This window comes from Panthera tigris, chromosome D4 (assembly GCF_018350195.1).
Source record: "Panthera tigris isolate Pti1 chromosome D4, P.tigris_Pti1_mat1.1, whole genome shotgun sequence".
Taxonomy (NCBI): Eukaryota; Metazoa; Chordata; class Mammalia; order Carnivora; family Felidae; genus Panthera; species Panthera tigris.
The window spans coordinates 65,499,468-65,527,220 of record NC_056672.1 but is presented as its reverse complement, the minus strand read 5'-3'; the positions used below and the strand labels follow the sequence as shown (position 1 = coordinate 65,527,220).

General features: G+C 36.2%; 2 protein-coding genes and 1 non-coding gene across 3 annotated transcripts; 1 reads left to right on the top strand and 2 right to left on the bottom strand.

Moving 5' to 3' along the window:
* Nucleotides 1–4,732: 4,732 nt before the first annotated feature.
* LOC122233352 lies at nt 4,733–4,920 on the bottom strand. The gene has a single exon (XR_006210905.1). It is a non-coding gene; the product is annotated as a U2 spliceosomal RNA (small nuclear RNA).
* A 2,892-nt stretch (nt 4,921–7,812) lies between these two features.
* Nucleotides 7,813–8,775, top strand: LOC102952121 (olfactory receptor 13F1-like). Its single transcript, XM_015543001.2, has one exon. The coding sequence runs from the start codon at nt 7,813–7,815 to the stop codon at nt 8,773–8,775; it is 963 nt and encodes a 320-aa protein (XP_015398487.2).
* Nucleotides 8,776–14,055: 5,280 nt separating this feature from the next.
* On the bottom strand, nt 14,056–15,009 carry LOC102959332 (olfactory receptor 13C7-like). The gene has a single exon (XM_007094257.2). It carries the CDS (start codon nt 14,992–14,994, stop codon nt 14,056–14,058), a length of 939 nt encoding a protein of 312 aa, XP_007094319.2. The 5' UTR covers nt 14,995–15,009.
* Between the last annotated feature and the right edge of the window lie 12,744 nt (nt 15,010–27,753).

Below are 27,753 nucleotides of genomic sequence, written 5' to 3'. Positions count from 1 at the left end.
TAGTTCAGAAAGAGGCAGCAGTGAGCATTTTATAGGATACTACATCACAAAAGAAAGGCCTCCTTTATTCCATTGTCATTCTACTTCCATCTCTGTCTCCTTGAATCTTTTATTTTTCTTAGTAATAATAGTAGTAAATAATTATTTTCTGGGAATGTCCTTCAAGAAATTTGAGAGAACCACAAGTTCATGATCCTTCCAAGATCCTATATCTATCTAACGAACGAACGAACGAACGACAGTAACAACAAAAAGACCTAAGACCTGAGTGACTTCTTGTATTGGTGTACTTTCTGAAACTATAAGGGGGATAAAATGTTTTAAATTTCTCCAATATGCAAAGCTGTTAGGATATACTGAGCCAACATTTGTCTAAAACCACGAGCTGTCAGCATACTCAAGGAGGTAGTGAAAGATTTGACTGACAAACCACAATAGAGGTTTTGTATAACAGGTTCACAGCCTGATTTACATCAAACATATTTATTCCCAAGATGGAGTTCTTGGGAATTTCTTTCCAGAACAGTCATATATGTATATCAGTATATCATATATATACTGTTCATATATATATATATATATATATATATATATATATATATATATATATACTGTTTGTCACTCCTTTGCATTACTTTCTTTCATCATCATGATCAGTGAGAAGCTGGCTAGAACCCAGTTTATACAAAGTAAGATTTTAAAAAATGGCACCAGAGTCGTTTCACTGATTCATGGTTTCCTGACTTTGTTGGATTTAGACTTGGTCATTGTGCAGCTGCCCAGAAAGTGGAATGACCATATTGCAGATTGGCCCTTCTTTGGAAAATGCTTAGGGGGCAGATAGACTAGCAATTTGTAAACTTTAGTTGGCTTTCTTAGGAGAGAATGATGTGCTATTCAGAGGGGGACAGAATAACGGAAGGGTGACTAAATGAAAGTGTTTAGAGACTACTGGTTGTGGCTGATCTCTTGTTTCATACCACTATTTAGGCTTCAGGACCAGTCATTTCTGCCTGTTCTTCAATGTCATCAATGCTGATGTCATTTTGATCCAGTTTGTGTCATCCCATGCATGGATTTACATTCCCTTCATTCTCTGAACTATAGCTAGCTCTGGGCTTCTATTTACTAACTGAAGATTTGAGGAAGATACAAAGGAATGACAATGCAGAAAAGGAAAAAAGAATAACCCTAATTAGACTTCAGATCTCACTCTATCTAACCTCCACCATGAGCTTTCATAAAGATTCCTTATCATCCATCTCTCCCCTAGGCTCTGGTCACCTGTTAATGTTAATAGGGTTCACTGTTTCTCATTTAAGAATTACATCTTACATTTGTTATCATCCTTAGTCCCAGAGAAGCATGACTCCATGTACTTGCTTCTGGACCTTGGAAGACATCAGGTTCAGACCAAAACTTAAGTAGTTGCTGTCAGCTGGGGTACAAACAACGCATAATGCCAGTTTTTGTTTGTTTTGTTTGTTTTGTTTGTTTTGTTTTGGTTTTTGTTTTTCTAGTCAAACATCTTGTGTCTTTGGAACATGATGGCCCTAGTAGAATCAACCTTGGAATGGTGACCATATGTCTTATTTGCTCAGAACGAGTCTACTTAGCAGAGTTTCCCTGGTGTAATTAGTAATAGTTCACTTTCATTGTCAAGTGTCCTAGCATGGATGAGAAGAAAAATTATGTAGTGCCTTATAAGTGGAGATGAACAAAAAGTTATAAAAATAATACTATACTAGAATGAAAAAGTTTAATATTATATAGCTACATACAGCAAGGATAATCAGCATTTCATATTTGAATAGACTCCAAATAAATCAGATTCTTTTAGTAATTACAATATTATAAATTCATGATTTTAACTGAGTTTTAAAAATCTGAAACCAGTTTTCATTCTGTCTTGTAAAGAAAGTAACAAAATATCCTGGTAGTCCAAGCCTCCTTACCTTACTTTCTAGAAGCTTTATATTTTTACCTTTCATACTGAGATACACAACCCATCTGGAATTGATTAATTAACAACCTCTGGGCAGATCATGCCATGCTGTTTAGGGTGTCCTAAATTGTTTTCCACAATTTACTTGGAAATTTGTTAATTTGCTTTACATTTATTAGACATCAGAGTAATATATTTTTACTTATTTTTATTCTCTTCTGTTTTGTCTCACTAAAATCATTAGAAATACATTTTATAGGATTTCTGGGAGCTCATTTACATCCAGTACTAAGAAAATGGACTTTATATTTGTAATTTTATTTTGGAACTAGAAATATTTTGTGTCGTCTACAATCTGCTTGTTTGTATTATAAGAGGAATCTTAATTTTTAAGGAACCTAAAACCTAGTTTTAAATAGTCCTTAGCCATTTTCAGGCACCAATACATTTTTCAAATAAAATTCTCTCATTTTACCTTATATGTCTCAACTCCTGAATATGTTACTCTAAGTACCAGAATTCGTAACCAGTACTAAAAGTAATGATAAATGATATAAATAATGAAAACAAATCTGTCACTATTTATGAATAATGCTCTATGATGTAGGATACTCAAATGATCTACTTAAAAAGTGAATTAATGTCAACTATACTTCAATTAAAAATTTTAAAAAATTGCAAAAAAGTGAATTTACCAAGATTGCTAAATATCAGTTTAGCATAGAAAAATCATTACATACCAATAACAAGAAAGTAGAAAATAGCATTTAAAGCAAAATTTATAATAGCATCAAAAATATAAAAATATATGACAAGACATTTATATAAGAAAAATCAATAAAACATTATTGAGAGAAATTGAAAAATACCTAAATTAATGGATTAGAAGATTCAATAGTATAAAGATGTCATTCTCTCTAAATTGAAATATAGGTTCAAGGCTATCTCAATCAAAATTCCAGCAGATTATTGTGAAAATTTATACACAGATACCAAAATATACAAAGGCCAACACTAGCTAACCCACCCATAAAGAATAAATAATTTAGAGGGCCAAAATCAAATCTTATTATATAGAGCTATAGCTAAAAAGACAATGTAGTATTTGTGCAAGGATAAGAATAATAGACTAATGGAACAGAACAAGAGGCCAAAAAGAGATCCAAACATATATGGTCAATTAGTTTATATCAAAAGTGATACTGTACTGCAGTGGGGAAGAGAGCTTTCAATAAAATCATATTGAGTCAAATAGTGTACACATAGTAAAAAATAAATCTTGACCTTGCCTGGTACCATACACAAAAATTAATTCCAGATGGATTGTATATCTCAGTATGAAAGGCAAAAATGTAAAAGTTCTAGAAAGTAAGGTAGGAAGCTTGAACTCATCAGGATATTTTCCCTATGGATAAAAATAGGAGAGACAAATGAATAAAATTATGACTCTTTTAAGAGGGATAAAGACCAGGTGAGTCAGTGTTGGATAGGCGATGAAACCATTTATTGCTACATCAGTGTTACATTGTTACAATGAAACAGCATAATAAACAATCATAAAATCTCAGTGGTACACCAAAATAAACATTTATTCAAGTCTATGAGACACCTGGATCCATGTGACCTCAACTATATTATTTTTATATCTCAAATCAGCTGTGAGTTGGCTTGCTGATTGTGGACTCACTCATTTGTTGGGGATTGACTGACCCATGTAAAGTGTCCTTGGCTGTAGGCAACTGAGGCACCTCAGTTCTGCTTAATGTGCATTTTATCCTCCAGTTGGATAACTTGGACATATTTTCATGATAATAGCAGAGATGGAAAAGAGAGGACTAACCTAAGTGAAAGTGCTTTACTAGTCTGTTCTTGCATTATATTTCTTAATGCTCCAGTGATCAAATCAAGCCACATGTGTAGGACCAAATCAGAGTAGGCAAGCCTAGGAAAGAGTGAAGAATTGGGGTCATTAATATAATTAATATACCACAATTGTATAAGATCACTTAGCTCACCAATAGTCGAGCTGAGGTTTAATTCACAACTCTTTACGTCTGGTACTCATTCCAATGCACTATTCCTTCAAAGACTGTTATATAATCTTTATAAAATCACAATCATTGTGCTAAAAACTCAGGGTCTTCAAGGGACATTTGATAGTAGTCAGTTATCTGATTGATCAATGTTCTCCCTTTACTCTGTGGCCATTTAAAAGCTCAGTAGGGATGTTTTGTCTTCTGTTTCTAATATAACTGAAATATTTGGAGAGATTTCTGAAAATAATTCAGTTACTTTACAAGCTCAGAGGCCCTGTAGGAAGGCATTTCTATAGTTTTTAATTGCAGTGTTTGCTATGTAATTCGAGGGCAATCTGCAGAAGGAATGAAGGAGGCAAATAGTCTCCTACAATTCTACTTGCACAAAGGCTGCTCAGCAATCAAGTGTTTTATGGGCCCAGATAACTTGAATTAATTAAAAGTTTTTTTCACCTCATTTTTTGGTTCCCAATTAGTACATGGAATTGGAGAATCAAACCCTGGAGAACTAGAAAGTTTCTTAACTTCTTTATGTTCCAGAATCACAGCATTAAATTGTTAAGGGAGTTGGAAAGTCCCTAATAGCAACAAGAGACTTTAGTAGTCTTAGATCCAGGGATAACCCTTTGGAAGTTTTAGAGAGCAGAGCATAGGTGGTGATTTTGGCAGAAAAAAAATCTTTGTCATTATTTTTCTTAGGCAGTTATTTTTATATTTTTACCAAAAGCTCTGTATGTTGAGCATTTGTGAATGAGGAAAGATCTGGCTTGATTTTTTGCAAACCAAGAGCATCCATATCCTTTTTCATTGCAATTTCTGAATAAAAATACCTCTGCATAACCCACTCTAATACAGTTTTCATGGAGAATTACCATAATTACAAAGTCAGATTCTTTTACTTTTCTACACTTGATCTTAGCCAAAAGGCCGAGAAGCGATTAGATTCTTTTACTTTTCTGAGCACTGCACAAAGATTCACAAGCAAGACCATGCTGGAGATCAACTTTAAATAGTGAAGCATACATTAGTCAAAGAGGAAGATACTGATCACATGTGCTGAGGTAAATGAGAGCAGACCTTATCCATCTCTTTCTGTATCCTCCGATTTATAAAACTGATTCACGGGTCTCAGCTAGGCCAGGAGACCAGAATAGGAGACCAGATATTTACTTTTAAAAGAAGTACTTGTTGATAAGGAAAATATTGAGTTGAAATGAGCCCAAAATGTGGGACGGAAGTTTTCGATTTGCTTTTGATTTTCTCATTTATCTCAGACAAGTCATTAAACTCCTTCAAGCATCCATCAACTTTAAAATACAAATGTTGGGGTAGAACTCTGATTTGTTCTGGCTCTGACATTTGGGAAGGAAAAGGGAAGAGATTGTTGGAAAACATTTGGTTGTCTTAGCCCTGGCATCTGAAGTCATTTTAGGGAAAGTATCTCAATAAAATGACTTAGGATAGGTGAGACTCTTACAAGCATTGTAAAGGAAGGATAAGGGAAAGACTAGGGACCCAATCTGCATGAGAAAAAGACATCATTATTTTGTTTATAAGAAAAGACCAGACAGTAGTGAAGAAAGAAGAGAAAGCAAGAAGAGCAAGAGCTAGAGTAGGAAAACTGGGTGCTGAGTGGGGAAAGACCACTAGAGAAGCCCTCAGTAGAAGCATGGTGTGTGCTGACCCAAGTGAACTTTAAAGAGCAGAAACCTTTAACAGTCACCTTTCTGGAAATAATCAGTCAGGTGTTTCCTATTCACCTATGGATTGGAGGTTGAAATTTTAATAGATTATGAAGAAGTACTAAGTTTTTTATCTGAGCCAGTGTGAACCAGCACTGGGTTAGCATAGGCAGGTATAGCTCTGAAAGAAAAGCAGGGAGATGATGAAATCATAAACGTTTTGTGATGTTCTGAAATATTAGAGAGGCCATGGAATTGGGTGGTGGAAAAATAATTTTAAAATAAGTTAATCTAGGAGTTGTCATCTTCCTGTATAGATTACAAAAAAAAAAAAAAAAAAAAAAAAACCCCAAACAAACTGATTTCAAAGAGGCCAAGTGATTTGCCTGATTATGCACACCAGTAAGTAGCATGGTTGGATTTAGAGTCCAATTCTTACACTCAGAGGACAGTGGTCTAAAACCCTACAGAAGATGATTGGGGAATACCTCAACCTCTCCTAAGAGTACAAATGGTCATTGCCTTCCCCACCTCACTCTATGTCAAATATTTAAAGCTAAGAGCTCATCGTCTTTGTTTCTTAAATGAACTAGTTTCTTTAATGTTACAGATAAGGGTGCAGATCTAAATGAGCAGTTGAGAAATCTTAGGCTTTTATGTTGGTACAGAGACCAATAGTGAAAATGTTCTTATTTGAATATGTACCAAACATTGCCCATGTTCAAGGGAGTGGTGTGTTATTAAAAATCTTGAATGTAAGTTATTCTTTGCTAGTATTATGGGGAACAAGATCTGGAGAAGCTCAGTTGTACCAGGGGTGGGAGCCAATGGGATGTGCACATATGGCTATTGTTCAGTGTAATATACTTGAGTAATGTAGGTATATAAAGAACGAAGCTGTACTTGAGACAGTGGCCTACAGTTTTGATGACTGGATAAATATTCATGAAAAACAAGATTAGAGTTGGTGAGAAAGGTAACAGCATGTAGATGAACTGTTGGTTATAGACGTAAAAATATAAAATGGCATGATAAGTATGAGAAATTACAAGCTGGTTGTTGTTTCAGACCAGAGTCTGGAGCTGGAGTGTTGGAAGATGAGGTTGGAGAAGTAGGCAATGATGAGGATGGGAGGCTTGAGTGTGTGTGATTGATTGCATTTGAGCTCTACTTATAGGACAGTGGTTTTTAAACATGTTCCCATATGCGACTAATTGTGAGATACATCACAAGTAATTAGAATTGCATTATAAAATCCTGAACTTTGAAAATCGGTTTGTTTCTAAGAAAGCGTGGGCTCAGGGTGATTCCATATTCAAAAATGCCTTCTTGGAAATGGAAATCAGGTAGTGCGATAGTGATTGGACACAGGTTTATCTTCTATTTATAGTGTACTGCATATCCACGTGTTACAACACATAATTAGCAGGTTTATGAAATGCAACTAAATCCTTTCTCCCTGTAACGTTTTACAATTTTTTTTTCTTTCCCCAGCAAACCTCCTGTCGTCCTTAACTCGATTAGGTATAACGCATTTTTTCTAAAGTTTGTTTATTCATTTTGAGAGAGAGAGAATGTGAGCAGATGAGAGATGAGAGAGTGAGGGAATGAGAGAGAATCCCAAGCAGTTTCCACACTGCCAGTGTGGAGCCTGACATGGGGCTTGAACTGAACCTGTGCGGGGCTTGACCATGGGATCATGACCTGAGCCAAATCCAGGTTTGATGCTCAACCACTGAGCCACCCATGTGCCCCAGGTCTAATGCCTTTTTTGATTAAACTAAGTGTCACAATGTCTCACTGACCAGTGTTCCTAACACAGAGCTCAGATTCTTACCCTCTGTGTTCTCATGGTACCCGAGGGTGTATTTATATGATGTTAATTGTATTTATTTCTTTACTTGACTGTGTGATATTTTATTCTGAGCTGCCCAAGAGTAGCTTTTTAGGTAATTCAAAGAGATCTTCAGTGACTTGTAGTATATTCAACAAATGAGTGAATGAGTGAATAATTAGCATGGTATTGCCAGAATAATGATCCTTTTAAAGTACCCCTAACTAATCCCCTTGAAAGATGGTAGAATTTAATTTTCATATATGTACAATGTATATTTTTATTCACTACTACAGATAAACAAAGAGGCATAAAATGGTCAAGGCAAACTTGACAGTCATTTCCAATTTTATTTTCCTGGGGTTTACTCCTTACCCCAAAGTTGAGGTCATCATATTTGTGCTGTGTTTGCTGATGTACCTGATCACCCTGCTGGGTAATATCATTCTGATCTCCATCACCATCCTGGATTCCCACCTACACAAACCCATGTACTTCTTCCTCAGCAACCTCTCCTTTTTAGACATCTGGTACACCTCTTCTGCTCTCACTCCAATGCTGACAAACTTTGTTTCAGGGAAAAACACCATCTCATTCTCAGGATGTGCCACTCAGATGTACTTTTCTCTTGCCATGGGCTCCACTGAGTGTGTGCTCCTGTCCACGATGGCGTATGACCGGTATGTGGCCATCTGCAACCCTCTGAGATACCCCATCATCATGAACAAGAGGGTTTGTGTGCAGATTGCCGCTGGCTCCTGGATGACAGGCTGCCTCACCGCCCTGGTGGAAACAGTATCTGTGCTGCAGCTGTCTCTCTGTGGAAGTAGCATCATCAATCACTTCACTTGTGAAATTCTGGCTGTCTTGAAACTAGTTTGTGTGGATACTTCCAGGGTGCAGTTAATCATGCTGGTGATCAGCGTACTTCTTCTTCCTATGCCGATGCTCCTCATTTGTGTCTCTTACGCATTCATTCTCTCCAACATCCTGAGAATCAGCTCAGTGGATGGTGGAAGCAAAGCCTTTTCAACATGCGCAGCCCACCTGACTGTGGTGGTTTTGTTCTATGGGACAGCTCTCTCCATGTACCTGAAGCCCTCCGCTGTAGATTCACAGGAAATAGACAAATTTATGGCTTTGGTATATGCTGGATTAACCCCCATGTTGAATCCTATCATTTATAGTTTACGGAACAAAGAGGTAAAAGCAGCTGTGAAAAAATTGCTGATTAGGAACCCTCTGTGTGCTTTGTTAATCCCCCATAGCAAATCATAACATTAATCTAAGGGATGTATTGATGTGTTCAATACGCACCAGAACATTGGACTAAGAGGGGAAGACACTCATTTTAAATAAGATGTGTGATTTCCTAAGTTTCCTCCTTGACTGACTGCTGAAGCTCTAAGATAATATAGACATATGTTACATAAGCATATCTGAAATCTTACATAAAAAGGGCTCATGGTGACAAATTTCAATATTTTGTTTTGGGTGATAGAATGTAAGTATAGCTTTAAACATTAAGTTGGTGTATTGTTAGTATTCAAAATTATGTGCATGTAATATACAAATGTAAAAACTATAGTAGACTTTTTAGATAGTTTATTATTAACCTCTGTTTTAGGCTGAGTTGTGTCCCTGCAAAACTTATGTTGAAGCTCTAATCCCCAGTACCTCAGTATGTATCTACTTTTGGAGATAAGGCCTTAAAGTGGTGATTAAGTTAAAGCGAGGCTATCAGTGTGGGCCCTCATACAATTCGAGTTGTGTCATTATGAGAAAATATTTAAGAAATTTAGACACACATGAGTACATGAGTGTTGCTCACACACAGAAGCAAGGACATAGCAAGAAAGCGGCTATCTGAAAGCCAGGGAGAGGCCTCAGAAGAAATCAAATCTGCCAACACTTTAATCTTGGTCTTCTATCCTCTAGAACTATGAGCAAGTCAATTTCTGTTGTTGAGGCAATCAAGTCTCTGCTATTTTGTTATGGTAGCGTTAGGAAACTAGTACAACCTCTTTTTCAGCATTGCTAAATTTAATGGGAGTAATTGCATATTCTATAAAGTGTGACTATGTTTTACATGTGTGGAAATATTTGTGCATGCAGATGGATGTGTGATGTGAATGTCTATGTACAAATGGATAAGGTCTGCACAAATGTATACTGAATAGAAATGGGGTAGAGGAATGCTAGTCTGGAAAAAATATGAGAGAGTTTAGCAGTTTGTTGTTGGTCTTCGAGTGTTGATGTTATTTAGTAAATTCAAAGAAGCTGCAGGATGTTTCAGTGAAACTATGAAGGCCCTTCCCTTTTTTATTGTGATATCTGCTAAGACCTGTATCCTTTAATTCAAGGATGTAAATGAATCCATAAGCATTTAGAAACAAAGTACATAATATATTTGTATTATAAAATATACAGTACCCCAAACCCACTAAAATGGTGTGAAGTAGTGAAATACATGAATATATCTTATAATATAAACCACAATATACAAGGAATTAAAAAATGTACACTCATCCGTATTTGTAACATTTGTATGTCCTTTCTGGACCAGATGACTAAATGTGAGGACAGTGTGCAAAACTGCTTTTTATCATGAAGCTGTCACCAGAGTCTATAAAATTGATGTGATGCCTTGGATCCTGAAAGCAGTCGGATGAAGAAGATAGGATGAATATGGGATTACAGGGCTGCAGGGCTGGATTTGATTTCTCAGATATGAATGAACAGTCATCAAAGATGATTGGTCCATTGGTGTAAGTTAAGAACTCTGATGCAGCCATTGATTGGATGAGAGGAGATGCCTAAGGATGATGACTTCACAAAGTTAGGGATGTAAATTGGTTGACTGGTTGGCTGTGCATTGATGGTTAGACATACAGGTGAAGACAGATTTGTGAAATCTGGGCAAGAAATCAGGTCTAAAGCTATACATATGTTGGGAAATCTTTTGCACAGAGATGGAAATTGAGCCCTTGGTGTGGATGATGTTGTCTAGTGAGAAATTTAGGACAATTGCCTATAAAATAGTTGGCTATATTTTCCTGTTATTGATCACAGCTGTGGTAAAAATGAAAGTATAGTACACTTGGGATCTAGAGTAAGTTTTCCAAAGGATACAAAATGCTGATTTGATGAACACATGCATCCCAATGTTTTTACCAACACTATCAACAATAGCCAAATTATGGAAAATCCCAAATGTCCACTGACTGATGAATGGATAAAGAAGAGAATGGTACACACACACACACACACACACACACACACAATGGAATACTACTCGGTGATCAGAAAGTATGAATTCTTGCCTTTTGCAACAATGTGTTTGGAACTAAAGTATGTTATTATAAGGGAAATAAGTCAGACTGAGAAACATAAATATCATATGATTTCACCTATATGTGGAATTTAAGAAACAAAACAGATGAACATAGGGGAAGAGAAGAAAAAAAAATGAGATAAAACAGAGAGAGAGACAAACCATAAGAGACTCTGAAATACATAGAAGAAATTGAGGGTTGCTGGAAGGGAGGTGGATGGGGGATGGACTCAATGGGTGATGGGTATTAAGGAGGGCTCTTGTTGGAATGAGCACCAGGTGTTGTATATAATTAGTAGAATCACTAAATTCTACTCCTGAAACCAATACTACACTATATGTTAGTTAACTAGAATTTAAATTTTAAAAATTTACATTTTTTTGTTTCTGTATAATATTAGTGATTTTAGGAGATTTCTTTTTTTTTTTAATGTTCATTTATTTTGAGAGAGGGAGAATGTGTGCACATGCCCTCAAGCAGGGGAGGGGCAGAGAGACAGGGAAAGAGAGAATCCCAAACAGGCTTTGCCCTGATCACCTCCCCCTCCCCCAGTACACACACACACACACACACACACACACACACACACACACACACACACTGTGGGACTTGATCCCATAAACCGTGAGATCATGTCCTGAGCCAAAATCAAGAGCTGGACCTTTAAATCAATGAATTACACAGGCTCCCTGATCTTAGGCAATTTTTTGAATATCCGAATCTAATTTCCTTGTTTATGAAATGGGAATAATTTATTTAAAAAATTTTAATATTTATTTTTGAGAGAAAGAGAGAAACAGAGTGTGAGTGGGAGAAGGGCAGATAGAGAGGGAGACACGGAATCTGAAGCAGGCTCCAGGCTCTGAGCTGTCAGCACAGAGCCTGACGGGACTGGTATCCATGAACCGTGAGATCATGACCTGAACTGAAGCCGGGCGCTCAAGCCACCCAGGTGCTCTGGGAATAATTTAATATATTTATAATAATTATTTAAAAATTCGTATTTGCTAATTCCCAAAGACCACCTGACAATTAGCTATGATGATAGCCTTATCACTTTGAGAGTCAATTTTTTGATATTTTTTTTGGACTAGACTCTAGCTCCAGTTAGTTTCAATTTACCTATGATTTCACATGTATTGAGCAATATCTATGAATGTGTTATACACCTAGAACTGACATTCTGGTAGTTTTTAGGGATATAAGCATAAATACCTCAAGCTATCTCTTTCTCTCTCTTTCACCCTTTCTCTGATTGTCTGAGCTGAATCATTCCCTGTGTGGTGTCCTCTTGATTCTACTGGGTTCTGACAACCTGCACTGGGCCTCCCTTTCATGTTGACATTTTACTTATTCCATCAGGTCCAAACATCCTGCTGAACAAAACAAGCAGGGATTCCCTCCTGAACTCTGTTGGGTTGTTGAAACCTTTGCTGGGTGGCTCTTGAGCAGAGCCGCTCTCCCCTATCCAGCTCAGGTTGTGGCACTGTACCAGGCAGCTCACCTGTATTATGTATAAATACATGTTATGATATCACATAAAAAATAAAACAATTACTACTTACTAGCAATTTCAAGGGGATTTTTTTGAAAGGAAATATTTAAAATGAGACTATTGCTTCTGAAGGAGTAAAATTGTCAGTATTCCTAAGGATTTATCCAACTGATGTATTTTTCCCAGCAATTGCTTATTACAGAACAATTATACACTGGTACGATTTTTGGTTTACCCAGCCCAAATGACCTCTTCAGTATATTTATCAATCAAATGTATCAGTCTGCATTTAAAATTAGCTGGTATTTTACCCAAAGCTTTTGGATATGTTCTTTAGTCAGTGAAATAATACATAAATTCAAGTTCTCATATTTCCCTGTATTATATTGCACTTGGATTATATTTTACTATTCTTTAAAAATGTTTATTCAATAGTTAATTACTGCCTACTGCCTAAAATAAATTTATTTTACATTAGACTTCATACAGAGAACATTGAGTTCTGCCATTGGGTAGATTTCAGAAATAAACAAATGATTATAGTATAAAAGGAAAATAGCCATAACAGAGATAAAGTTCAGGGCAGCATAGAGGAGGGAATAACTAACCCAGTAGAGTTTCAAAGGATTTGTAGAAGATCTCACACTTGAATTGTGTTTAATGAGATTGCTAGGCTGTTACCATCGAAAGAGAAATGTGATGATGGGGATGAAGTGGCATATGCTATTGTCTTTAGGTGTAAAGAACATGATGTAATTGGAGAAGTAATAGTGAATGTAGCACAGCATGTGCAAACATGGGAGAAACATGAGGAAGGGAAGAAGAAGGGGAAATATGTACCTGAAAAATTAGGTTGGAGTCAGGTCAAATCCTTGGGTAAAACAAAAACCAGTAATAAACAAACAGACAAACAAGCAGAAAAACTCAAGTAGTTCTCTCGAAAGGGAACTGATTACTTGTTCAGTAGACCTACATACAGATGGTCATACGTTAAAATGGTTTGAATTACGATATTTTGTCTTCATGATGATATGAAAATGATATGCATTCAGTAGAAACCATACTTTAAAATTTGAAATGTGGTCTTTTCCTGGGCTAGTAACATGTGGTATGATAATTTCTTGTTGCGCTAAGCAGTGGCAGTGGTCCCAACTTCTAGTCTGAGCCACATGATCATGAGAGTAAACAGCTGATTCACTCACAACCGTCCCATACCCATACAACCATTCTGTTTTTAAGTTTCAGTACAGTACTCAAATAAGTTATATGAAATATTCAACACTTTATTGCAACATTCTTTGTATGAGATGGTTTTGACCAATTATAGGCTAATGTAAGTGTTCTGAGCATGTTCAGTGTAGGCTAGGCTAAACTCTGATGTTCAGTGAATTAGGTATATTGAAGACATTTTTGACTTAATGATATTTTCAACTTTCAATGGGTTTATCAGAATATAACCCTATCAGTTGAAGATCTGTACTGGATTTTCTTGGAAAAGCTTAATTTCATTTTTTCTTATTTCTTAAGGTTTGCTCACTTCTTATACCAGTAGTGTCTCCATTTTTATAACAGTCATTTTCATAAAAGGTGAAGTTATTGTCTTCAAATTTCTTCCAACTCCTAAATTCTGTAATTTGACATACAATCTTTATTGTTCTCTTTATATGAAAAGCTTTTGTCTCAAATCTATGAGCTTATTTTGTGCATGAACTCAAAGGTGTAAGTTTTTCATCCTTTTCTCCAGAACCAGTGTCTCCTCATCAATTTTCTCATAGCTCCAAGCACCTCTATGTTCCTCAGGCTATAGATGATAGGATTGAGCATGGGAGTGACTACTCCATAGAATAGAGTAATCAGTTTGTCAAAAGCAGAGTCTTTGGACTTTGGCTTCATATATGTGAAGAGGATTGTCCCATAAAACACAGTCACTACTGTTAAGTGGGCTGAACAGGTAGAAAAGGCCTTTTTTCTTCCTTCTGCTGAATTGATTCTTAGTACAGTAGAAAGGATGAAAATGTAGGAGATACAAATTAACAATAATGGAGAAAACAAAAATATTACATTGCCCAACATTATAGCAATCTCATTCAAGGAAATATCTGCGCAAGCCAGCTTGACAAAGGCCAATATTTCACAAACAAATTGGTTAATGACATTTTTTCCACAAAAGGGCAACCGTATTGCAAGTATAGTTTCTGTCAGTGAATTGAGAAAGCCCAGTCCCCAGGAGAGGGCTGCCATCTGAATGCAAAGTGCCTTGCTCATGATGATGGGGTATCTCAGAGGGTTACAGATGGCCACGTAACGGTCATATGCCATCACTGCTAGAAGCACGCACTCGGTGGACCCCATAGTGTAGGAGACAGACATCTGAACAACACACCTAGTGAAGGAGATGGTTTTTTTCTGTGATAGGAAGTGAATCAACACTGAGGGGGTAAAGGAGGACGTGTAACAAATGTCTAGGAGGGAAAGATTACCAAGGAAGAAGTACATGGGCGTATGGAGGCGGGAATCCAGGAGAATTAGTATGATCAAGGTGCTGTTCCCCAGCAGGATCACCAGGTACATCATCAAGCACATGACGAAAAGGAGTTTTTCCACTTTGGGGTACTCAGAAAGTCCCTGCAGAATGAACTCAATCTCTGTCCAGTTCGTCCTGTCCATTTTATTTTTCTATACCTGGAGTAATCCAGAAGAGAAAACTGCATGTGAGCATAACGCGCGTCAGTGCATATTACCATGTGCAGTGAGAGATCACTGGGGGAGGGGCACCAAGTGTGTCCACACTAGCTGGAGTGGTGCTAAGAGCTCTGAGTTTAGCGTTTTGAATTTCTCTTCTGGTACATATAGGAAGGGATTGAAGACGTGTAATAATTACATTGACCAGCTCTTTAAAAATATAGGCTCTTGTATTCCATTTCCTGAATTTGTGATACACAGTTCTGAGGCAGGGAAGAACTATTTGCATCTGAACAAACATCTATTATTTCCTGTTCTTTGGACCCACAGACTCCACTTTGAATATCATCATTTTGGAAAGCTTATGCTTAATCTGTTAAAAATAACTATGTATTTGATTTTATTTCATGGAAGTCATTAACAATATTATTAGTTCAGGGTTTTATAACTTACTAATATATTCACACATATTACTCATTTTATCATCACTATAATTCTCTGAGGCGAGTGAAATTCACAGAGGTAAAATGTATATAAAAACACAGTGAGTGATCCACTCTTCCAGTCTGCATTTTCTGACTTTATATCACCTGCCCTTTTATTTATTTTTAGTTTATTCAGTGTTTAGAGAGATTGCTAATGGAGGAATGGCAGAGAGAGAGGGAGTTGGAGCTTGCACACCGGGCCCTATGCTGACAGCAGAGAACCAGATGCGGGGCTTGAACCCAGGAATGAGGAAATCATGACTTGAGCCAAAGTCGGATGCTTAAGAGCCTGAGCCACATAAGCACCTGCTCTTTTGACCAACATGCTATTGCCCTCTCCAAATTATGTGAATTGTCTAAGGAGTGGGAATCAGACATCTTTTAAATAATGTTCTCCAGATGATCCTAAAGTTCAATGTGGAAAAAATCCACCTGTCTAGTGGAGTGCCTCCAAATTTTAGTATACAGACTAATCACATGAGGGAAATTTGTGAAGGGTTCTAAAATTTCTTTTAATGTTTATTTATTTTTGAGAGAGAGAGAGACAGAACACAAGCAGGGGAGGGGCATAGAGAGAGGGAGACACAGAATCTGAAGCAGGCTCCAGGCTGAGATGTGAGCACAGAGCCGGACGCGGGGCTCAAACCCACAAGCCATGAGATCATGACCTGAGCTGAAGTTGGACACTTAACTGACTGAGCCACCCAGGCACCCCTCTAAAGGATTCTAAATTAGTAGGTCTGAATTGATTCTAATTGATTCTAACTGATTCAAATCTAATTGATTTGTTAACATGTTCTCAGATGCTGCTGCTGTTGCTGTCTGCAGAACTCACATGAATAGCAAGGCCTTTTAGACCATTTCTCCCCAATGCTATTGCAGAAAATGCCACTACTGCTTCCCTTGTATGTAGGACTGTAATTGAATAGTAGACAATGCAAAACTGAACATTCTGTGACACTTGGAGTTGAGACATCTGTGTGAGTGTATTGCACTCAGTTTTGTATTCTTTAGATTTTAGATATACAAGCAGTCAAACTACATACAGAAGAGCCTGTTGTTTGTTTCTGTCCATATTAAAGTCCTTTCTCTTCCATTTGTTGAATTTGCGATTAGGGCCAATAGTTTCCAAAAAAGGAATTTGAGATCAGCTCAAGCATCTGAGTTGTGCATCATAGAGCATGGAGCAAATAACTTTAATTTGAAAAAATTTGAAGAGTAGATGTTAGTAGCTGACAGTAAATAAATCAAAGAACATAATTTTGAAAACACCTTTTCATTCTCAAGGTTTTCTACCTAACTAAAAAACACCCTGAGGGGGAAAAAAAAGACTGATCCTATAGATGAGTTTCTAGTTAGTGTTTTTTTTTTTTTAATGTTTATTTATTTATTTTGAGTGAGAGAGAGGGAGAGACAGGGAATGAGAGAGGGAGATAGAGAATTCAAGGCACCATCTGCGCTGTTAGTGCAGAGCATGAGCTGGGGCTGTTAATGCCTAGCACAGAATTATTGTTTAGAAGATGACATTCCTATTTGAAAAGGATCTGAACTGGCCTGGATCCTAGCCAACCTCTAATCCCCTTCTCCCAACTCCTGGTGTTTTATAAGAATTAACCACTCTGTGGTTCAATGCCCTTGGACTTCATCTGGGCACTATTTTAGTGTTGTAAGAGACCTAAGGAAAGTCTGTGACTTTTTATCCAAGCCAGAAGTCAAGCCCTCTAACTTTCTAGAAGGAAACTTTTTAAATTTCTATAATTTTTTCATTTTGTTTTATTGACTTAGCTACTTGAAGACCTAATAGTTAAAGTACTAAGATTTTTCAATGTAAAACACATACTATCTGTACTCTAAATCATTAGAGGAAACAGTCCTATCATCCTCTCCAGGTCTTCTAAAGATATCAATTAAGACAACTGTTACTGTACAAAAATGAATGGACCTGCTAACTCTCAATATAGATTTTATAAACTCTAATATTCAACTAATATGCCACATGAAAGATATTTTAGCTTACAAAGAGAAGAGAAAGTTGCCTGTGATGTCCTAGTATGAGGCGCTTCATATAATTTTTATCATTTAATCTTCAAAATAAGCCAAATGTTATTATGGATTTTACCAATGAGGAAATTAGTTTGAAATTTCAAGGGTTAAGTACCATGATCACTGTCTTCTTTTAAAGTTCTTATTTAAATTCTAGTGAGTTAACATATAGTGTAATACTAGTTTTGGCTGTGCAATTTAGGAATTCAATACTTCCATACAACACCCTGTTTTCAATATCTTATAGTTGTTAAATACCAGAAGTATGATTTAAATCCTTATCTTTATGATTCCCAAGCCCATTTTTAGCACTATAGTACATTTACTTATTGATAAAATTTCTTCTTATAAAACCACTGTTTAATATGACATACTTAACTTTCAAGCATCCAAATGATAAAAATACACATAAAATATATCGAAATCTCTGGAAAGCATTGAAGGCATTTATTGTCTTCCACTTATGAAGACACTATCCACAAAAATGAATTAAAATTAAAAAAATAGCCAAAGATCCTTTCTAATGGTCTAGTGTGGACAGTTAAGATTAGGGTGGTAGAATTGATTTGTTACATAAATGAGAAGTAAAAGAATTAATATTTCTTCTTTTGCCTTGGATCCCTATAGCCAAATTAACACCTATAATTACTTTAGCCCCCTGTTACACATGTTTTGTTTGTAATCCTGTTTTTACCATAAACACTTTTAATTACAAGTTTCCTCAAACCCTTACTGAGCATATTTATGTGTGATTAATATATAAATTATTGTGGGCTCTTTCTCGAGATAATTTTTATTTAAGATTTTAGTGAACTATATACTTGAATACAGTAGCTTTTCACCTATTATTTATAAGGGTCTGTTGTATTACAGGCAGCTTTCTCTTCTTAACTACCCTCTTTGTGCTATTTTGGGATTTTTAAAGAAATTTAAATAATATCCTACTCTTGATGTTGTCCCACCAGCAATGATCACCTCAACAAAATAAATTCGTTATATTTATTGACAGGATGTTTTCCATTGGAAATGATATTAGTAAAACTTTTCTCTTTATCTTACCTCCTGACTATGTTTTAAAGTCATTCTCACCATTCCATTCTATTAAGTAATAGAAAACATTTCCAGGGATTTGAATTCCTTTTGCATTTTTCAGATGAAACCAGAAGATTCTCACTTTGAAAGATGTTTGTTCTCCTTCCCAAAAAGAAATGTGAGAAAGAATTGCTACAAGCAGGCAATTGGTCTGCACATGAATTTTCCCAAGAACGTGTCAAGGAAAGAAAACATATTAAAAATAAGGACCCATGATGCAACTCTGGTTTCCCAGTATTTGTGCTAAAGTTGATGCTTACTCGAGAGATTCAGTTTCACTTGGAAATTAATTTAGCACTTATTTTTACAAACTTCTTCAATCCCTATGGTTGTGAATCAGAAACAGGATTCTCTAGAGATCAAAATCCCTGACTCCCGCACATTCTAAAGACCCAATTATCTTCACTTAAAGAGAATCTTCCCCAGCCATACATTTCTTGGAGTATTCATTGAATATGACTGTATTTGATGGCTTCTACAGAAGCTGGGGTTGGAATCAGAATATGTCCAAAAGGTCTCAGAAGAGTTAACCTTTCACCAAAAAAATTTTTTTTATTCCACAGATAATACCAGGTCAATCCTAAAATACTCCTAAATAGTCATTCCACCTCTTTAAAGTCTTTTTATCTTTCATATTTTTGTTAGTTCTAGACCATGCACTACACATTTTTTCTTTATACCAGTATAATCATAGTATATGTTTAATTAGTATTTGCCACTTTATAGCAATGTTTTTGTGATTTTTTTAGTCTTTATAATATTCCTTTTTAACATTTGAAGAGTCTTTAATCAAGTGGAATTAGTGTAATCTAGCCTATAATTTTAATAGTATTGGATAGTTTAATTTGTCTCAAATTCATGAGATTTTGGTATAATGACCATTGGTATCTATGTATTAGGCTAACTAATCTGCTTTTCCTTCTTCTGAAAAGCAGGTATCATCATGAACACAGCCACTCAGGGACACATTCCTAGAAGAGTGAATAATCTCCTCACTGTGTGCGCCAGACTTTGTTCAGATTGCTGTTTCCATGCCATCTGTTCCTGGATTGTTTTCCTGCCTTCTCTCCAGGAGCATTGCAGTACCCTCTGGGCTCTATCCTAGCCAAGCCTGCTGACCTTCAAAACTCTAGGCTTTAAGGCCCATTGGATGTAAGAACTCATGAAATTCGGCCCCTCTAGTTTTCCCAGCCAATGTCTTTGGGGAAACTTTCTCCTTATGTGTTTCCCTGTGTGCTTTTCTCTCTCTAGCCTTTCTCCATGAGGATGGCTCCCTCCCCTCTGCAACACCCTGGATCCTTTTCTCCCCCAAACCAGGTCTCTCTACTTGCTACCTTCTTTGAGGTGGCCTCTTCTCTCCTTTTAGTTGTGGAGATTGTTCTGGCAGTGTTTAGGTTGATTCTGGGTTATTTAGGATGATTTGATAGTTATCTAATTGTGTTTGTGGGATGAGATGGGTCTAGTGTCCTCCTACTATACTGCCATCTTCCTGCCTGCTACCTTTTGTAGTAGTTTTCCATACTTTTCTATTTTGATGAGGGGGAATTATGAAGTCATCATAGTACATCATTTGATAGACTATTGTACAACCATTAAATAATATTTTTGAAGAATTTGTGTAAAAATAATAAATAATGTTATAAAAATAAAAATAATGTTAATACTTATGTTAACATTGTTACATGAAGAAAAAACAAAAACTAGTTTTTTCATTGTTTGCAAAGCCAAAACCTAACTAGGAAAACTTATGTGTGATAGACGCTGGAAAGATCTATTTGAAAAATTAACCAGGGTACTTTTTCCTAATTGTTTTAGTTTCTCAAATAAATATGGATACATATGAAAAACAGAAAATGTAATTTTAAAAGAGAGGTAAAAATTGAGGTATGTGCCTTATTGTGTTAGAAAGTTTAATTGACAGTAAAAAAGTAAAATCTCTATTTAAATAATTAAAGCAATTTCTTTAAGTCTGGAGATTACACACTGAGGCTGAGTTGCCCTGCATGCGCATTAGGACATTTTGTACCTTCTAGGTGATGACAGAAAAGCTAAGTATAGTTTTTTTAAACAATATTTTTGATGGGTGCCACTTTATTGAGCCATTAGGTTTTATAAAATTATGACCCATATCCTAGCTTTATTTATTTTTATTTATTGTTATTTTTTAATACAATTTATTGTCAAATTGGCTAACATACAGTGTGTAAAGTGTGCTCTTGGTTTTTGGGCTAGATTCCAATGGTTCATCATTACACACAACACCCAGTGCTCATCACAAGTGCTGTCTTCAATGCCCATCACCCATTTTCCCCTCTCCCCCACCCCCCATCAACCCTCAGTTAGTACTTTATATTTGAGGGTCTCTTATGGTTTGCCTCCCTCCCTCTCTGTAATTATTTTTCCCCCTTCCTTCCCCCATGGTCTTCTGTTAAGTATCTTAACATCCACATATGAGTGAAAACATATGATATCTGTCTTTCTCTGACTGACTTATTTCACTTAGCATAATACCTTCCAGTTCCATCTACATTGCTGCAAATGGCATGATTTCATTCTTTCTCATTGACAAGTAGTATTCCAGTGTATATATAAACCACATCTTCTTTATTCATTCATCAGTTGATGAACATTTAGGCTCATTCCATAATTTGGCTATTGTTAAAAGCACTGCTATAAACATTGGGGGGTACATGTGCCCCTATGAATCAGCACTTCTGTATCCTTTGCATAAATTCCTAGTAGGGCTATGGCCGGGTCATGGGGTAGTTCTATTTTTAATTTTTTGAGGAAACTCCACACTTTTCCAGAGCGGCTGCACCATTTTGCATTCCTACCAACAGTGCAAGAGGGTTCCTCTTTCTCCACATCCTCGTCAGCATCTATTGTTTCCTGAGTTGTTATTTTTAGCCACTCTGACCGGTGTGAGGTGGTATCTCAGTGTGGTTTTGATTTGTATTTCCCTGATGATGAGTGATGTCGATCATCTTTTCATTAGTCTGTTGGCCATATGGATGTCTTCTTTGGAAAAGTGTGTCTATTCACATCTTCTGCCCATTTATTTTCTGGAGTATTTGTTTTATGGGTGTTGAGTTTGGTAAGTTCTTTATAGATTTTGGATACTAACCCTTTATCCAATATGTCATCTTTCCCCATTCTGTAGGTTTGCCTTTTAGTTTTGTTGATTACTTCCTTTGCAGTGCAGAAGCTTTTTATCTTGATGAGGTCCCAATAATTCATCTTTGCTTTTAGTTCCCTTGCCTTTGGAGATGTGTTGAGCAAGAAGTTGCTGCAGCTGAGGTCACAGAGGTTGTTGCCTGTTTTCTCCTCTAGGGTTTTGATGGTTTCCTGCTCACTTTTAGGTCTTTCATCCATCTTGTGTTTATTTTTGTGTATGGTGTAAGAAAGTGGTCTGGTTTCATTCTTCTGCATGTTCCTGTCCAGTTCTCCTAGCACCATTTACTAAAGAGACTTTTTTCCATTGGATACTCTTTCCTGCTTTGTCAAAGATTAGTTGGCCATACATTTGTGGGTCCAATTCTGGGTTCTCTATTTTAGTCCACTGGTCTATGTGTCTGTTTTTGTGCCAATACCATACTGTCTTGATGGTTTTACAGCCTTGTAGTAGAGGCCACAGTCTGGGATTTGTAATGCCTCCTGCTTTGGTTTTATTTTTCAATAATACTTTGGCTCTTTGGGGTCTTGTGATTCCATACAATTTTTAGGATTGTTTGTTCTAGCTTTGAGAAGAATGCCAGTGCAATTTTGATTGGGATAGCATTGAATGTGTAGATAGCTTTGGGTAGTATTGACATTGTAACAATATTTGTTCTTCCAATCCATGAACATGGAATGTTTTTCATTTTTTTGTGTCTTCTTCAATTTCTTTCATAAGCTTTCTATAGTTTTCAGTGTATAGATTTTTTACCTCCTTGGTTAGATTTATTCCTAGGTATTTTATGGTTCTTTGTGCAATTGTAAATGGGATCAGTTTCTTGATTTCTCTTTCTGTTGATTCATTATCGGTGTATAGAAATGCAACTGATTTCTGTACATTGATTTTGTACCCTGTGACTTTGCTGAATTCATATATTGGTTCTAGCAGCTTTTTGGTGGAGTCTTTCAGGTTTTCCATGTAGAGTATCATCTTATCTGTGAAAAGTTAATGTTTAAATTCTTCTTTGCCAATTTTGATGCCTCTTATTTCATTTTGTTGTCTGATTGCTGATGCTAGGACTTCCAGCACAATGTTAAACAACAGTGGTGAGAGTGGACATCCCTGCTGTGTTCCTGATCTCAGAGGGAAAGCTCTCAGTTTTTCCCCATTGAGGATTATATTAGCTGTGGGCTTTTCATATATGGCTTTTATGATCTTTAGTTATGTTCCTTCTATCCCAAATTTTGAGAGTTTTTATTAAGAAAGGGTGCTGTATTTGTCAAATGCTTTTTCTGCATCTATTGACGGGATCATATGGTTCTTATCCTTTCTTTGTTGATGTTATGTATAGCATTGATTGATTTGGGAATATTATACCAGCCCCACAGGCCAGGAATGAATCCCACTTGATCATGGTGAATAATTCTTTTTATATGCTGTTTTGTTCGATTTGCTAGTATCTTATTGAGAATTTTTGCATCCATGTTCATTAGGGATATTGGCCTGTAATTCTCTTTTTTTGTGGGGGTCTCTGCCTGGTTTGGGAATCAAGGCAATGCTGGCTTCATAGAATGAGTCTGGAAGTTTTCCTTCCGTTTATATTTTTTGGGACAGCTTGAGAAGGGTAGGTATTAACTCTGCTTTAAAAGTCTGGTAGAATTCCCCCAGGAAGCCATCTGTTCCAGGACTCTTATTTGTTGGGAGATTTTTGATAACTGATTCAATTTCTTCACTAGTTATGGGTCTGTTCAAATTTTCTGTTTCTTCCCATTTGAGTTTTGGTAGTGTGTGTGTGTCTAGGAGTTTGTCCATTTCTTCCAGGTTGTCCCATTTGTTGGCAAATAATTTTTCGTAGTATTCTCTGATAATTGCTTGTATTTCTGAGTGATTGGTTATGATAAATCCATTTTCATTTGTGATTTTATCTATTTGGGTCCTCTCTCTTTTTCTTTTTTTTTTTTTTCTTTTTTTTTGAGAAGTCCAGCTAGGTGTTTACCAATTTTGTTTATTTTTTCAAAAAATAAGCTCTTAGTTTCGTTAATCTGTTTTAGTGTTTTGTTTTTTTGTTTTTTTTTGGGGGGGGGATTCTGTATTGTTTATTTCTGCTCCGATCTTTATTATTTCTCTTCTTCTGCTGGCGTTGGGGTTTCTTTGTTGTTCTGATTCTAGTTCCTTTAGGTATGCTCTTAGATTTTGTATTTGGGATTTTTCTTGTTTCTTGAGGTAGGCCTGGATTTCAATGTATTTTCCTCTTAGGACTGCCTTTGCTGCCTCCCAAAGTGTTTGGACTCTTGTGTTTTCCTTTTCATTTGTTTCCATATATTTTTAAATTCCTTCTTTAATTTCCTGATTGACCCATTCATTGTTTAGTAGGATGTTCTTTAACTTCCATGCATTTGGAGGTTTTCCAAACTTTTTCCAGTGGTTGATTTCAAGTTTCATAGCATCGTGGTCTGAAAATGTGCATGGTATGATCTCAATTCTTTTGTATTTATTGAGGGCTGTTTTGTGACCCAGTATGTGGTCTATCTTGGGGTATGTTCCATGTGCACTCGAGAAGAATGCATATTCTGTTGCTTGAGGATAAAAAGTTCCGAATATATCTGTCAGATCTATCTGGTCCAGTGTATCATTCAGGGCCATTGTTTCTTTATTGGTTTTCTGTCTACATGATCTGTCCATTGTTGTCAGTGGAGTATTAAAGTCCCCTGCAATTATCACATTCTTACCAATAAAATTGCTTATGTTTGCAATTGTCTTATATATTTGAGTGCCCTCAAATCGGTGCATAGACATTTATTTATTTATTTATTTATTTATTTATTTATTTATTATGTATTTGTTTTTTAATTTACATCCAAGTTAGTTAGCATATAGTTCAACAATGATTTACCCATTTAGCCCATGCCCCTCCCACAGCCCCCCAGTAACCCTCTATTCTCTATATTTAAGAGTGTCTTATTTTTTGTCCCCCTCCTGTTTTTATATTATTTTTGCTTCCTTTTCCTTGTGTTCATCTGTTCTGTGTCTTAAAGTCGTCATATAAGTGAAGTCATATGATATTGGCCTTTCTGTCACTAACACTGCTTAGCATAATACCCTCTAGTTCCATCCATGTAGTTGCAAATGGCAAGGTTTCATTCTTTTTGATTGCCAAGTAATAAGAAACCACATCTTCTTTTAACATTCATCCAATGATGGACATTTGGGCTCTTTCCATTCTTTGGCTTTGTTGATAGTGCTGCTATAAACATTGGGGCACATGTGCCCCTTTGAAACAGCGTACCTGTATCCTTTGGATAAATACCTAGTAGTGCAATTTCTGGGTCATAGGGTAGTTCTATTTTTAATTTTTTGAGGAACCTCCATACTGTTTTCCAGAGTGGCTGGGTGCATAGACATTTATAATTGTTAGTTCTTCTTGGTGGATAGATCCCATAATTATCATATAATGCCCTTCTTCATCTTTTGTTATTGCCTTTAGCTTAAAGTATTGTTTGTCTAAGTATGTCTATTGTATGTCTAAGTATTGCTACTCTAGCTTTCTTTTGATTTCCAGTAGCATGATAGACAGTTTTCCATCCCCTCACTTTCATTCTGAATGTGTCCTCAGGTCTAAAATGGGTCTCTTGTAGACAACAAATAGATGGGTCTTGTTTTTTTTAATCCATTCTGTTACCCTATGTCTTTTGATTGGAGCATTTAGTCCATTTACATTCAGTGTTATTATTGAAAGATGTGAATTTAGAGTCATTGTGTTATCTGTAGGTTTCATGCTTGTAGTAATGTCTCCGGTCCTTTGTGGTCTTTGCAACATTCCACTCACAGAGTCCCCCTTAGGATCTCTTATAGGGCTGGTTTAGTAGTGATGAACTCCTTCAGTTTTTGTTTGTCTGTGAAAACTTTTCTGTATCCTTCCTTGCTGGGTAAAGGATTCTTGGCTGCATATTTTTCCTATTCAGCACATTGAAAACTTCCTGATACTCCTTTCTGGCCTTCCAAGTTTCAGTAGAAAATTATGTTGCTACCCTTATGTGTCTACCCTTGTGGTTTAAGACCTGTTTATCCCTAGCTGCTTTCAGAATTCTCTCTTTATCTTTGTATTTTGCCAGTTTTACTATGATATGTCATGCAGAAGATCAATTGAGATTATGTCTGAAGGGAGTTCTCTGTGCCTCCTGGATTTCAATGTCTGTTTCCTTCCCCAGATTGGGGGAGTTCTCAGCTATGATTTGTTTCTCTCTCTTCTTTTTCTGGAACTCCTATGATACAGATATTATTACATTTCATTGAATCACTTAGTTCTTTAATTCTCCCTTGTGGTCCAAAATTTTTTTCTCTCTCTTTTTATTAGCTTCATCTTTTTCCATAATTTTATCTTCTATTTCACTTATTCACCCCTCTGCCTCTTCAATCCTCGCTCTCACTGACTGTAGTTTATTTTGTGCCTCATTTACAACATTTTTAAATTTCATCATGACTATTTTTTAGTTCCTTGATCTCTGGAGCAGTAGATTCTCAGCTGTCTTCTGTGCTTTTTTCAAGCCCAGCAAATAATCTTATGACTATTATTCTAAATTATTGTTCAGTTATATTATTTATATCTGTTTTGATCAATTCTTTAGCTTTCATTTCTTCCTGGAATTTCTTTTGAGGAGAATTCTTCCATTTCATCATTTTGGCTAGTTCCCATGTCCTAGCTTTAATGAGATAGGTTAAAAAAATAGTAACTAACCCTTTTCTGTTACAAAATGTAAAAGAACAATTCTCTTTGCTTGAAACATTGTTCTGAGATGACTTACTTGGATACTTCAATTAAGTAATGTTGGATATGGGATTTTGAGGATCCATTATGATTTGAGGAGAAGAAAGGAAAAATAATGGGTCAAGAGCTCTGCTCTTAGGAAAGAAGCTTACTCACATGGTGGTAGACCAGGACCTAAGAAGATAAGTCCAGGAAGCAATTTCGTGTAGTCAGCTCAGTGAACTTTGGAAGCAATGATGTTGGGTACTGTTTTAATTCATTTAATGTTCAGTTCTGTGATTTCCCCCCCTGTCATTACACCTGTAGTCAAAGTCTGTTTTACCTGGGCTAGTGGTTTTGTGGTGAACAAATTGTATTCATTTTTTTGGTGAAGCCGTTCAAGGAAAGGAGAGCACTGTCCTCAGAAGTAGAAGATGGCTGAGAGTACCTGGGATTCTATACATATTTTCACCATTACCTCCTAATTGTTTAATTTAGATAGGTGGTGATTTTATGCCAATTAGCGTGGGGGATAGGTATATATATATTTAGGCGAATTCTTTGGAGATGGTTACAGTACAGAGTGGGATTAAGTTATAAATTAGTTGGTAGACTTACAATAAGAAACCTGAATAGCTTGATGGCTTCCAGGTTTCATTGTATGCTTGCAGAATTTCTGCATTTCTTGTGAATTTCAAAATGCCATTCATATTCACATATGTATGAGTAAATTCTGATTTTCAGCTTCAGTAAGTTTTAGATTATTTTGTACAATAAACACTTTTTCTCTTCTCTCACTGATTTAATAAATGCGAATTAATACATACACAATTCTTTTAACAGTGCCTAGAAATTTATAAGTTTTTACTCTTACTGTTAATAACCAAGAGGTAATGTAGCTATACATTACCAAGAGGTCTTTCTACTATATTATCAGTAAGATATGGTAGGTTGAACAGCGGTATGGACAAGAACCCTGGGGTATATTTGGATTAAGCATTTCAGCAGTATATGATAAAAAGAATGGGATAAGACACATCCTCAAGACTCTGGATTGGCTATTTGTAATACAGTATAAATGTAATATAATTAAGCCTTTAGGGGATTATTCTTGAAGTTTTCAAAAGTTTTGAATGTCTTTCCCCTGAAGCAATTTAAAGCTATGGCTTAGAAAAGTGTATAAGTCCCTTAGAGCAAGAAATATTTAAGTTGCCTTCCTGAGCCTG